The following is a 13,965-nucleotide window of genomic DNA, read 5'->3' as shown; positions in this document are numbered from 1 at the left end:
GACTTTCTTGTGCTAGGGAACTAGGAGACTCTCCCTCCTGATGCAGGGCTCTAATCTGCCTCCTCGCTCCATTCCAAGGCCATATCCTCCCTTCCAGCATCACTGCACACAGAAACAAGCTGCTCCCAAAATCAAACCTCTCTCTCTGGCCACATGGGCAAGGATGAAGGGCCCCCAGAGCCGTGTTTCTGAGAACCTGCTGAAGTTGAGAACAGGCTGGAAGCTGAAGCAAGACAAATTCTGACTGCAAGTAAGGGGCAGATTTGAGCTCCCCTTGGGATGTGGTAAATTCTCCATCCCTTAGAGACTTTACATCTGGAATGGGCATCTCTTTCTGAAGGATCAGTTCTAGTTTGCCCACAGGCTACCAGCTTGGTCTCTGGTGTGATTCCCTGCCCTGGCCTATGCAGGAGCTCAGACTGCTCTCTTCCAGCATTAATGCCTCATGATTAATCTTCTCCCTTCTGAGATACTGTATTGTTGTGATGTATCCAACAGCCCCAGAGGCAGAAAACCGGAGAGAAGACATGAGCCCCAGGCACTGTGGGTCCCAACTCTAGCACAAGAACTTGACTGCAGGGGGACAGGGCCTCACAGACCCTGAGGAAATTCCAGCTTCAGCCTAGAAATCCGAATGAGAATTTTCAGGGTTTGAATTTAATGGATTCCCCCTCTCCCACTAGAAAAACAGACAAACACACAAATGCCTTACCCCAGGAGACAGAGAGTGGCTCAACCAGGCTTTCATGCTCCACATGGCATGAATAATGGGCTTTGATCTTGGGATCAATCTCCATTTTCACCCAGGTCTGGTAGGTCCCGTCCCCACTGGGTAGGATGCCTTCAGAGTAGGTCTCTTGCTGTCTGCTCTCCCCATTTTTCAGCCAGGTCACGGTGATGTCCCGGGGGTAGAACCCACTGACCTTACAGGAGAGGGTGGTGAGGCCGTCATGAGATGACCTGTCACTCACTCTAGCTGTTGGGCGCACTGGGAAAAAAGAAGAAATTGAAGTTAGTTGTTTCCAAGCTCTAATTCAGGCAGCCTTTGCTGGAGCTTTGCAGCATGAAATTCTCAGACCCCAGCAGGGGGAGAGGATGAGAGTCCATGAGACGGAATCCCTCTGATGAGAGAGAACCACCATGTTAGAGGATTTCTGTGCCCAATTCACAGCATCAGCAACGGTGAACCCGGAATCCAGGTCCCTGACCAGATTCTATGAGTGTGGAAACCAGAAGCCTCTGCTCCCAGCCACAGTGACACGAGTACCTTAAAAGGCTTCACTAAGCTCCAGATACAGGTGTCACAGATTTCAATCCTTAATCACACGCTACGTTTGTGGTCATCTCCTATCAGTCTTTGGATATGAAAGAGCGAAGAGTCTTGCCCTGGCCAGGGCTCAAAAAATGAACTAGATAAACTGACCAATTAGAGATGGAAAGGATCATTAAACAAAAAAAAATGACCCATGGTTGTAAACTGCCCCTCAAACTAGCTAATATTAATTGGCTAATTTCTTGTAGGTTGTTACCAAAACTATTTACCTCAATATTATGGATTTCAAAAGGATTTACACATGTTGAACAATAGGTTTCCCAGCCCCGTGGCACTGAAATACACATTACACGGCTGTGTGTGGCTTTTTCTTCTTGATATTTGTAAAGATGACAAAAGGACAAGATAATATTCTGCTGAGGTTTGTGAGTGAACTAAGCAACAGTATAATTGTTGCAAAAAACTAGATACAAATTTCAGGTAACCTTGAACAGCAAGTGTAAAGTGTTTGGGAAGAGAAAAATTAGGGTGTATAATGATGCTAACTGATTTGGGAAATTTGTGTCCAAGGTAACAGAGAAGGTGCATACATGGGTAATAGTGAGTTAACATTTTGAAGCAGACTATGCTGCAACTGTCCTCCTGAGTCGGAGTGGTAAAGCATTTAACCTCTTCCCTTCTATGTTTGTGCTGATTAATCTTTAACTAAAAAGCTTTGGTAATAAATGTGACTGAGTGTGATTATCGGAGGTCTTATTGATAAAAGAATCAAGTAATAAGTAAGGAAGTGTTGCAGCAAAGGTAGGTCTTGAGAGGGAAGACTTCAAGGACAAGGGGTGCCTTCTTCTACATTAGTATGGGGTGGGCAATTCCACATGTAGGGGATGGCATGGAAGGAAGCACATAGATGACCGTGGGAGAAGTTTGGACAAAGAGGCAACAAGGACAAAACTACCGTCATTGGTGGAACAGAGGGGCTGGGGGTAACACAACAAATATGATGGTGCGACAGTGAATGAGGAAGAATTATGTGGTGTTTGAAGCTGGTGTCCAAAGAAGTGGTGGCACTTCCATAATTAAAGTTCAGTGGAGCTTTCTCTACAGTCTATTTTTCAGACTGCTCTCACATGCACACGCACAGGCAGATTGCCTTGATAACTGCTGCATCACACCAGGGGAAGAGGCAGAATTTGTGCTGTAAATTTGGCCTCATTTGTTCAGGTGGCTCTGGAGATACAGCTCCTCTACAGTGAGCTGCTTTTAACATTTATCAATTTCTTATATCTTTTTCCACCAGAGTGGGCGGGGGGGGGTTGTTTCCCCACCCATCCCTGGTGCAAGGTTAGTTGAACGGCCCCCTACCCCCCTGCTCCATTTTGGAACTGGGGCTGGGGAATGGAGATGTAACTTGTAGTGACCTCTTGGGTGGGGCTTGTCCCCCATCTTACCTTTCCTCCGCAGAGTCTCCTTCCCGTACTCTAGAGAACTCCTTAGCCAGGGAATACATTTCTCCTCCAGGTAGCGTTTCCACTGCTGGTTGTCAAGTACTTCAGCATCCCATCTCCTCTTAGTGATCTGAGCCCCAATGTCTGCTGCTACCCAAGTCATGGTCTCCTTATCGAAGGTAAGAAAGTCTTGTCCGTCATATGAATCCTGGTAAAACCCCTGAATGACGTTGTCTTCCCGGAGATCACAGCCGCTTATCACCTGGATAATGTGAAACCCTAAAACACAGCTGAGGGTCAGCAGCAGCCTCTCTCTGAAAATCTCACCAAGACACCACTGCAGGTAGCCCAGTGGATCCTCCTTTTGTTATTGGGCCCTCCCTCCCCTGAGAAATGGGGTTCCCACTTATGCTGTGGCGTCCTGAACCCTCCCAGCTCCTTTCAGGAGGGAGCCTATTGTCGTCAGGGTCATTTTAGGGAGAGAGAGTGTGCAGAGAGTCTGTTCCCCACTCTCTTCTGCTCTGGTTGTATTAATTTTGCAGGGTCCGCAGGGTCACTTGGTCCTCCACCTCCTCCATTCACAGTACCCCCATGTCTCTGTGAGGAAGGGGTACAGGAGGTCTGTCCCCCACACTAACCTCTGCTCTGGTTTAATGACCTCACAGAATCCCCAAGGTCCCTCTGTTTCCCTGCCCCATCTTCCCCGTCCCCCCAACTCAATCTAGGAATGGCAAAGCACCAACTTCAGATGCTTGGCCTCTTTTTCACATGGCCACTGTCTCAAGGTGATTCCCTGTAAGGATCAGGCCATTGACGGCCTTTAGTTCAGCTGGCCACCATTTTCCTACAGCCAGGCTAATCTTCACAGCAACGGCCCCCATCTCGCACACAACCAAGAGCAGACTCAGTTAATACAGCCACCCCTGGGCTGACAGGAGACAGGGAGGGAGACTGGGGGGTGGGACGTGAGGATGGGGACAGGAAGGAGAATTTAGGTGAGAGGGAGGGAGGCTGTGGTGAACAGAGATCACTGTGGGGAAATCACAAGGAAGACTGAAATGTGTATGGAATGGATCAGACCCCTCGCTTGGCAAACAGGGCAGAATGTGGGGGCACAAAAATAACCCAAACAGGGTCCCAAAAATATTTTCACCCCTCCCCCACCCTGCATTAGATACATTGAGGTAAATGCCTAGATTTTCAGCAATCACTAGTGATTTTGGGTGCCCAACTGAGACCTTTTAAAGGGACCTTATCAGAATGTGGAAGCACCTGGCCTCTGAATCTCAGAAACCCAAAAATCACTAATCACTTCTGGAAAAATGTAGGCCAAGGGATTAAAATACAAATACAATTTGGTGTCACAGCCACCAGGTGAGAGCCAAGCCTACTAAGCTGCATCCCTGAACCATGCCCCAGGTTTGGACAAAAACCTTCCTGTAACGGTTGTTCTCAGAGCTGTGTTGCACACGTCCATTCCACGCTAGGTGTACGTGCCCTGCACACAGTCGCCGGAAACTTTTCCCCTCGGTGATACCCCTCAGGCTGGCACTAGCGCCCCCTGGTACGATGCGCTCATGTCGCAGTGCGAGGGGACCGGTTGACCCCGCACCTTCTCAGTTCCTTCTTGCCAGCAACTCCAACAGAGGGGTAGGAGGGTGGCTCGGGGAATGGATGTGTGCAATACGTCTCAAACAACAGTTACAGAAGGGTTAGTAACCATTTTTTCTTCTTCAAATGCTTCCAAAACGTCCATTCCACGTTCGGTGACTACCAAGCAGTACTTTAAGAGGTGGGCTCGGAGTTCATGGACTCGTGGATAACAACACTGCCCAGCCAAGCCCAGTGTCATCTCTAGCTTGCTGAGCGATGACGTAGATGGAAGAAAAAGTACGTACTGATGTCCAGGTGGCTGCTCTGCAAATGTCCTGGATTGGGCCTGGGCCACAAATACCACTGAGGAAGCTTGTGGTCTCACAGAACGGGCCGTCAGGAAGGCAGGTGGTGGGACATCTGCCTGCTCGTACCACATGTGACTGCACAATGTGATCCAGGATGAAATTCTCTGAGCCTTTCATCCTATCAGCTACTGCCACAAAGAGCTGCGTGGATTTACAGATCGACTTTCTATATAGAACACTAGGGCGTGCCTAACATCCAGAGTATGGAGATGTCATTCCTCCCTATTCTTGTGCGGCTTCGGGAAGAAAATAGGAAGGAAAATAGCCTGATTACATGAACTGCGAGACTACCTTTGAGAGGAACATGGGGTGGGAGCGACGTTGTACCTTGTTGTTAAAGAACACTGTATACAGAGGTTTTGACAGAAGAGCTCTAAGCTCTGAGACCCTCCTGACTGAGGTAATTGCTACCAGAAAGGCGACCTTCCAGGAAAGGTACAAGAGGGCACAATGCCAGTGGCTCAAAGGGAGGCCCCGTGAGCTCTGACAAGACCAGTTTTAAGTCCCCCAGGGGGATGGGTTCCAAGATTTGCAGGTCTCAGAGTTCCCACCCCACGCTGAACTCTAGGGTACAGATGTGGGGACCCCCATGAAAGACCCCCTAAGCTTATTTCTACTAGCTTAGGTTAAAACTTCCCCAAGGCAAATTGGTTAGTCTCTAAGGTGCCACAAGTACTCCTTTAATTTTTGTAATATGAGAGACTTTTAGGATGGTTTATAGGAGAAGGAGTTTTCTGACCTGATGCTTCTCTGCTTCCCAAGAGAACACACACAAAAAAGCCTTCCCCCACCCAAGATTTCAAAGTATCTTCTTTCCCCATTGATCCATTTGGTCAGGTGCCAACCAGGTTATTTGAGCTTCTTAACCCCTTACAGGTAAGGAGGAATTCTAAGCTACCCTTAGCTGTACGGTTATGACAACAGATATAGCCTTTCAAAGCCCTTGAGGAAGTGAATGGATATTTCATGTGAAAAAACTGACCACCCACCCAGCAGGGGTTAGAACGCTGAGATTGCTGGTAGGTGTACCTTAACAGATGAAACTGCTAGATCTTGCTTATTAGAGGGCTTATTCCTTCACCCTCCCACTTCCCTGGTCCTTTTCCCATGAACAGAGAGCAACAATACCCAAAATCCAAAGGTGCAAACAATTCAATGTTTATTGGGGTGAACTTCCAGCAAGCTTAAATCCAAGTTCCTTTTTCCTCATTTTCGAATCCCAACTTACTTCCTGTTTGCCCCTAATTTATATAGTAATATTTTAAGCTATACCTTAACAAATCATTTTACTGAAATTTACATAACCAATCCTAACATATTGTAACATGATTAGATAAGCAATTATCTGCCACCACCTTCATTAGTTTGCACCCAGCAAAATTGTTTCTGCCTGCTGTATAAATTAATCACAAAACCACACAGAGACCATGCAAATAAACAATAGCTAAGTGGGAACTATAATGACAAAACAATACAGAAGTGAGGATTTTACAACTACATCTATAAAGACATAAGGGTTTCCCAGGTGTGCCTATTGATAAGTGAGTTCTTATCAAACAGGTTTCAGAATAGCAGCCGTGTTAGTCTGGATTCGCAAAAAGAAAAGGAGTACTTGTGGCACCTTAGAGATTAACCAATTTATTTGAGCATAAGCTTTTGATGAAGTGAGCTGTCTTTTGCATGAACCCTCCATCCTGCAGCCCCTCCCCCACCCCATGTCCCTTTGTCCCCCACATTCACACTGACTCCAGTGAGAAAATGTCCCTGAGGGTGGTCCCTTCCCCCCATCCCCAACACGCACCCCTGTGTCCCTTCACATCCCTGTTTACATCAACCGCGCCCCCCGACCCCATGTCCCTGCGTCCCTAGGTTGGGTCGTGTCCCGCACTCACCCTCGCTCTGGTTGTAGAGCTGACTCAGGGTGTTCAGACTCGTTCTGAACCATTTCTGGTGGCGCTGTGCCCACCAGGTCATCTCGTCCCAGAACTCTGGACCTTCGTTCTCCGCCATCCACACTGGGCCAGGCTTCGCCCCCTGCATCTCGCTGGTGTAGACGTAGATGACCTGATCGTCCACGTACACAACACGGCTGTACCAGGGCAGCCCCGGGCCGGGCTCCGACACCACCGTGTCCAATATGCGCCTGGAGTGCAGGCCTGGGAGGGGGGGAGATTGGGGAGGGGGAGTCAGACCCAACCAGACCCTGCCAGGGAGTCCCTGGCAATACACTAGAGGCGGCGCCAGCCCTCAGGAGCGCTCCTCTGGGAGGGAGACCTGGGAAAGAGCTCACAAAACGGCCTGACCAGGGAGAAAGATGGTGGGGTAGAAGGAGAAAGGGAGGCAGAGCTGGAGGGGGAGGGAGAAGGGGAAGGGGTCGGGGGATATAGGGGGGCTGAAGCATGTGTGAGGAGTAGGGGAGCGTATAGGGAGAGTGTATTAGGGTTCAGGGGAGTGTGACAAAGGAAAGGAAGCCCAGGAGGAGGGGCAGGGCTGGAGTGTGGTGTGGGGAAAAGGAAGGGGGTGTTATGGGAGAGGGTGGGGCAGGAGGACTGGGGGATAGGAGAGCAGGAGCCGAAGCAGGGGAAGGCAAGTTGGTCAGCGGAATGTGTGCAAGCGACAGGTGGGAGCCAGGACACCGGCTGTGCACACAATTTACTATCATTTATTCAGAACATGAGAACGGCCATAGTGGGTCAGACCAAAGGTCCATCTAGCCCAGTATCCTGTCTGCCGACAGTGGCCAATGCCGGGTGCCCCAGAGGGAATGAACAGAACAGGTCATCATCAAGTGATCCATCCCGTCGCCCATTCCCAGCTTCTGGCAAACAGAGGCTAGGGACACCATCCCTGCCCATCCTGGCTAATAGCCACTGATGGACCTATCCTCCATGAACTTAGCTAGTTCTTTTTTGAATCATGTTATAGTCTCGACCTTCACAACATCCTCTGGCAAGGAGTTCCACTGGTTGACTGCGTACTGTGTGAAGAAATACTTCCTTTTGTTTGTTTTAGACCTGCTCCCTTTTAATTTCCTTGGGTGACCCCTAGTTCTTGTGTGACGTGAAGGGGTAAATAACACTTCGGTATTCACTTTCTCCATACCAGCCATGATGAAGACTTTGATTTGGTCATGGATATTTTTAGTAAAAGTCCTGGACAGGTCACGGGCAACAAAGAAAAGCTCATGGAAGCCCGTGACCTATCCGTGACTTTTACTAAAAATATCCATGGCAAAATGGGGAGCTCAGCTGCGTGACCCACACACCGCCTGCAGGGGCTAGGCAACTACGGGCCACTCAGAGGTCCGGGGTCCCCCTGCCGCCATGGCAACTGGGAGCGGTTGGTCCCCCCACAGCCCACGGAGCCCACCCCGCCACTCCCAGCTGCTATAGGTGGCAGGGGGACCCCACAGCTTCTGGCCGCCGTGGGCTGAAGTCATGGAGTTAGCTGGAAGTCACGGAGTTAGCTGGAAGTCACAGATTCCGTGACCTTCGTGAAAAAAACATAGCCTTAGTCTTGATTTTATAGACTTTGATCATATCCCCCTTAGTCGTCTCTTTTCCAAGTTGAAAAGTTCCAATCTTATTAATCTCTCCTCATGTAGCAGCTGTCCCATACCCCTAATCATGTTTGTTGCCCTTTTCTGTACCTTTTCCAATTCCCATATATCTTTTTTCAGATGGAATGACTACATCGGCATGCAGTATTCAAGATGTGGGCGTACCATGGATTTATATAGAGGTAATATGATATTGTCTGTCTTATTAATCCCTTTCCTAATGATTCCCAACATTCTGTTAGCTTCTTTGATTGCCACTGCACATTGAAAAAACAAGGAGTCCTATGGCACCTTAAAGACCAATGCATTTATTTGAGCATAAGCTTTCGTGTATGCATCTGACGAAGTGGGTTCCAGCCCACGAGAGTTTATGCCCATATAAATTTGTTAGTCTTAAAGGTGCCACAGGACTCCTCATTGTTTTTGCTGAAACAAACTAATACAGCTACCCCTCTGAAACTGCACATTGAGTGCATGTTTTCAGAGAACTATCCACAATGATTCCAAGATCTCTCTTGAGTGGTAACAGTTAATTTAGACCCGGTCACTTTGTATGTATAGTTGGGATTATGTTTTCCAATGTGCATTACTTTGCATTTATCCACACTGAATTTCACCTACCATTTTGTTGCCCAATCAACCAGTTTTGTAAGATCACCAGTGCCGAATAGAGGGGAATAATCACTTCCCTCCATCTGCTGGCAATGCTCCTACTAATACAGCCCAATATGCCGTTGGCCTTCTTGGCAACAAGGGCACACTGCTGACTCAGATCCAGCTTATTGCCACAAGTTTTCAAAGATAACGGCCAATGGCTCTGTAATCACATCAGCCAACTCACTAAGCACCCTTGGATGCATTAGATCTGGACCCATGGACTTGTGCATGTCCAGCTTTTCTAAATCGTCCTTAACCTGTTCTTTCACCACTGAGGGCTGCTCACTTCCTCCCCATACTATGTTGACCGGTGCAGCAGTCTGGGAGCTGACCTTGTCTGTGAAGACCGAGGCAAAAAAAGCATTGAGTACTTCAGCTTTTTCCATATCACCTGTCACTGTGTTGCCTCCCCCATTCAGTAAGGGTCCCACGCTTGCCCTGACCTTTTTCTTGTTACTAACATACCTGTAGGAACCCTTCTTGTTACTCTTCACATCCCTTGCTAGCTGCAACTCCAATTGTGTTTTGGTCTTCCTGATTACACCCCTGAATGCTTGAGCTTTTTTTTTTTTTTATATACTCCTCCCTAGTCATCTGTCCAAGTTTCCACTTCTTGTAAGCTTCCTTTTTGAGTTTAAGCTCACTGAATTTCACTGTTAAGCCAAGCTGGTCATCTGCCATATTTGCTATTCTTTCTGCACATCGGGATGGTTTGTTCCTGCACCCTCAATAAGGCTTCTTTAAAATACAGCCAGCTTTCCTGGACTCCTTTCCCCCTCATCTTAGCCTCCCAGGGGATCCTGCCTATCAGTTCCCTGAGGGAGTCAAAGTCTGCTTTTCTGAAGTCCAGGGTCCGTATTCTGCTGCTCTCCTTTCTTCCTTTTGTGAGGGTCCTGAACTCGACCATCTCATGGTCACTGCTGCCCAGGTTGCCACCCACTTCTACTTCCCCTGCCAATTCTTCCCTGTTTGTAAGCAGCAGGTAAGAAGAGCACAGCCCCTAGATCGGAGGTGGGCAAACTATGGCCCACGGGCCAAATCCGGCTTGCGGTATCCTCCTGCCCGGCCCCTGAGCAGGAGAGGTAATTGGGTAATGTTTTCATCAGTTTGTTTATGCAACAAACTCTCCTTTCCACATGATTGAGAACCCACACTTCATTAACATGGTTCAGTCATTAAGACCAGGATACAGTCCACCCAACAGAGCAGATGTCGCAGGCAAATTCCTGGATAGTGTATGAAAGAGAAATTGAGCCGTGTGCAAAAAGTCTCGAGGATACAATTGTTAAACTGAGTCTTGATGGGTGGAGCAATGTCCACACTGAGCCTGTTTCAGAGTGGTAGCCGTGTTAGTCTGTATCAGCAAAAACAACGAGGAGTCCTTGTGGCACCTTAGAGACTAACAAATTTATTTTGGCATTAGCTTTCGTGGACTAAACTGAGTGAGATCTTAAACAGAGAAATATGCAGTGACAGAGTTAAATTATAAGCATTAAAAAACACGAATGGGACAAGCACTATCTCTAGCTCATTTTCTTCCAAATATTCTCAATACTCGGTACCAGGGTCAAACCTTAACTGCTGTAAAACTAATCTGAAAAGTTTTCAAAATAAATCACTGTTTAAAAATGTATAGTGTGTACCTTCTAAAGATGAAACCTACATCTACCTCTGAGTCTTGTGGAATATGTATTAAGGTTATAACAACCAACAAGAATGCACTTTTATGTAGAAAACCATGATTAAATCGAGTCTTCCTGACTAGTGATTTAAATCATGATTTAAATCAAATCCACCCTGATGGGTCCCCCCAGGAACTGTTCCAGAGCTGTGTTAGTTAAACAGAAATTAAAAGACACAGTGCCAAAAGTAAAATCCCTGCAAGCTGCATGGAAACTTTTTCAAGACACCATAATAGAAGCTCCACTTAAATGTATACCCCAAATTAATTTAAAAAAACATAGTAAGAGAACCAAGTAGTGCCAACTTAGCTAAACAACACAGTAAAAGAAGCAGTGAGAGGCAAAAAGGCATCCTTTAAAAAGTGGAAGTTAAATCCCAGTGAGGAAAAGAGAAAGAAGCATAAACTCTGGCAAATGAAGAGTAAAACACAATGAGGAAGGCCAAAACAGAATTTGAGGAACAGCTGGCCAAAGACTCCAAAACTAATACCATTTCTTGTTTTAAGTACATCGGAAGCAGGAAGCCGGTTAAACAACCAGTGGGGCCACTGGACGGTCGAGATGCTAAAGGAGCACTCAAGGACGATAAGGCCATTGCGGAGAAACGAAATGAATTCTTTCCATCAGTCTTCACAGCTGAGGATGTGAGGGAGATTCCCAAACTTGAGCCATTCTTTTTAGGTGACAAATCTGAGGAACTGTCCCAGATTTAGGTGTCATTAGAGGTGGTTTTGGAACAAATTGATAAACTAAACAGCAATAAGTCACCAGGACCAGCTGGAATTCACCCAAGAGTTCTGAAGGAACTCAAATGTGAAATTGCAGAACTACTAACCGTAGTCTGTAACCTATCATTTAAATCAGCTTCTGTACCAAATGACTAGAGGATAGCTAACGGGACACCAACTTTCAAAAAGGGCTCCAGAGGTGATCCTGGCAATTACAGGCCAGTACGCCTTACTTCAGAACAGGACAAACTGGTTGAAACTACAATAAAGAGCAAAATTGTAAAACGCATAGATGAACATAATTTGTTGGGAAAGAGTCAACATGGTTTTTGTAAAGGGAAATCATGCCTCAACAATCTACTATAATTCTTTGAGGGGGTCAACAAGCATGTGGACAAGGGGGATCCAGTGGCTATAGTGTACTTGGATTTTCAGGAAGTCTTTGACAAGGTCCCTCAGCAGAGGTTCTTAAGCAAAGTAAGCTGTCATGGGGTAAGAGGGAAGGTCCTCTCACCGACCAGTAACTGCTTAAAAGATAGGAAACAAAGGGCAGGAATAAATGGTCAGTTTTCAGAATGGAGAGAGGTAAATAGTGGTGTCCCCCAGGGGCCTGTACTGGGACGAGTTCTATTCAACATATTCATAAATGATCTGGGAAAAGGGGTAAACGCTGAGGTGGCAAAATTTGCAGATGATACAAAACTACTCAAGAAAGTTAAGTCCCAGGCAGACTGCGAAGAACTACAAAAGGATCTCTCAAAACTGGGTGACTGGGCAACAAAATGGCAGATGAAGATCAGTGTTGGGAATTGCAAAGTAATGCACATTGGAAAACATAATCCCAACTATACATATCAAATGACGGGGTCTAAATTAGCTGTTACCACACAAGAAAGATCTTGGAGCCATTGTGGAGAGTTCTCTGAAAACATCCACTCAATGTGCAGCGACAGTCAAAAAAGGGAACGGAAGGTTGGGAATCATTAAGAAAGGGATAGATAATAAGACAGAAAATATCATATTGCCTCTACATAAATTTTTACTCCTGTTGGAATTCTGCAACTTTACTGCGGCTCCAAATGCAACAACTGCAGAATTCCACCAGGAGTAATAAATCCATGGTAAATCTTGTATACTGCGTGCAGATGTGGCCGCCCCATCTCAAAAAAGACATATCGGAATTGGAAAAGGGCAACAAAAAAGGGCAAGAAAAATAATTAGGGGTATGGACTGGCTTCTGTATGAGGAGAGATTAATGAGACTGGAACTTTTCAGCTTGGAAAAGAGACAAATAAGAGGGGATATAATAAGGGTCTATAAAATCATGACTGATGTGGAGAAAGTAAATAAGGAAGTGTTATTTACTCCTTCTTATAACATAGGAACTAGCGGTCACCAAATGAAATTAATAGGCAGCAGGTTTAAAGCAAACAAAAGAAAGCATTTCTTCAAACAGCACAGTGTCAACCTGTGGAACTCGTTCCCAGAGGATGTCGTGAAGGCCAAGGGTTTAAACAGGCTTTAACAGGGTTCAGAAGAGAACTAGATTAATTCAGGGAGGATAGGTCCATCGATGGCTATTAGCCAGGATGGGCAGGAATGGTGTCCCTATGAGCAACAAGGGATGGATGACTTGATGATTACATCCTCTGTTCATTCCCTCTGGGGCACCTGGCATTGGCCACTGTCGGAAGACAGGATACTGAGCTAAACGGACCTTTGGTTTGACCCAGTATGGCTGTTCTTATGTTCTTACGTGCGACAGCACGAGTCATGTGGATCCGTGACAATAAAACATGACAGTCCTCCTCCCCTCTCCTTCCCTTCCTTCAATTCCTACCTCCCTCTCCCTTGCAGATGTGGACATTTTTCCATCTGCTCTCCTCCTAACCCCTCCACTCACCCCACAGACCCCATCCCATCTCCTGATCTCCCTCACACCCGCTCTCCTCCCTCCCTTACTCATCTCTTTAACCTCTCACTCTCCTCCGGCTCTTTCCCCCTCACAATATGAACACACTTCAGCACCTTCCATCGTAAAGACCGTTGATTCGGTTTGCCTCTCCAGCTACGGCCCCTTCTCCCTTTCATCTCTCAACTCATTGAATGTGCCTCAGCAATCGCTGTCTGGAGTTCCTGTCCTCCATTCCCTCCAAGACCCTCCCCACCCCGGCTTCCACCCCTTGCACTCCAGGGAAATCGCTCCTGCCAAAGTCTCTAATGACTCTTCCCAACTAAGATTCAAAATCAGTGCTCCATCCTCACCCTCTTTGGCTTGCCAGCCCCCTCTGACACCATTTCAGAAGATGCTGAAAAGATCGTTTCCTAGCTCCTTGATCTGACCATGTCACTTCCCTCTTTGCCTTCCTCCACTGGCTCCTCCTTCTCATCAAATAGAAGCTGCCTATTTTCAGCTGTGAGGCCCTTCGTAGCCTATCCACAACCGACCTGTCATCTCTCATTTGCTGAGGATGAGGACAGCAGGGAGCTTTATTTTTTTAAATTGGCTTGCTTTTCCCACTAGAAAGGCCTGTCTTGTTGGCCCTGCTTTTTGGTGAAAGACTCGACAGTGAGCTGGAGAACTTGAGGGGCGGGCGTGGAACCCGAGAACATGAGAGGGGAAGGAATTATTATTTCATGTCATGCTAGCACAGCCCAGC

General features: G+C 47.0%; 2 protein-coding genes and 1 long non-coding RNA gene across 6 annotated transcripts in view; all 3 read right to left on the bottom strand.

Moving 5' to 3' along the window:
- LOC102945483 (class I histocompatibility antigen, F10 alpha chain-like) overlaps window positions 1-13,965 on the bottom strand; it is a 108,207-nt gene that overhangs the window by 9,083 nt on the left and 85,159 nt on the right. For all 4 annotated transcript variants that reach the window (XR_006291003.1, XR_006291004.1, XM_037902415.2 and 1 more), the window contains exon 4: window positions 713-988. Coding sequence is in view for 2 of the 4 variants with exons in the window: in XM_037902415.2 (XP_037758343.1) it covers window positions 713-988 (276 nt within the window). In the remaining 2 variants the exon portion in view is untranslated. The remainder of the gene's footprint in view (window positions 1-712; window positions 989-13,965) is intronic.
- Window positions 1-13,965, bottom strand: part of LOC102940274 (class I histocompatibility antigen, F10 alpha chain) — a 133,589-nt gene that overhangs the window by 115,565 nt on the left and 4,059 nt on the right. The window lies entirely within an intron of this gene.
- Window positions 1,075-2,708, bottom strand: LOC122465880. The gene is made up of 2 exons (XR_006291006.1): window positions 1,717-2,708; window positions 1,075-1,214 (listed from the first exon to the last, which is right to left on the bottom strand). It is a non-coding gene; the product is annotated as an uncharacterized LOC122465880 (long non-coding RNA).

Source organism: Chelonia mydas, chromosome 5 (genome assembly GCF_015237465.2).
Source record: "Chelonia mydas isolate rCheMyd1 chromosome 5, rCheMyd1.pri.v2, whole genome shotgun sequence".
Taxonomy (NCBI): domain Eukaryota; kingdom Metazoa; phylum Chordata; order Testudines; family Cheloniidae; genus Chelonia; species Chelonia mydas.
Note: the sequence above shows the minus strand (reverse complement) of the source record. Positions and strands in the feature narration are given on the sequence as shown.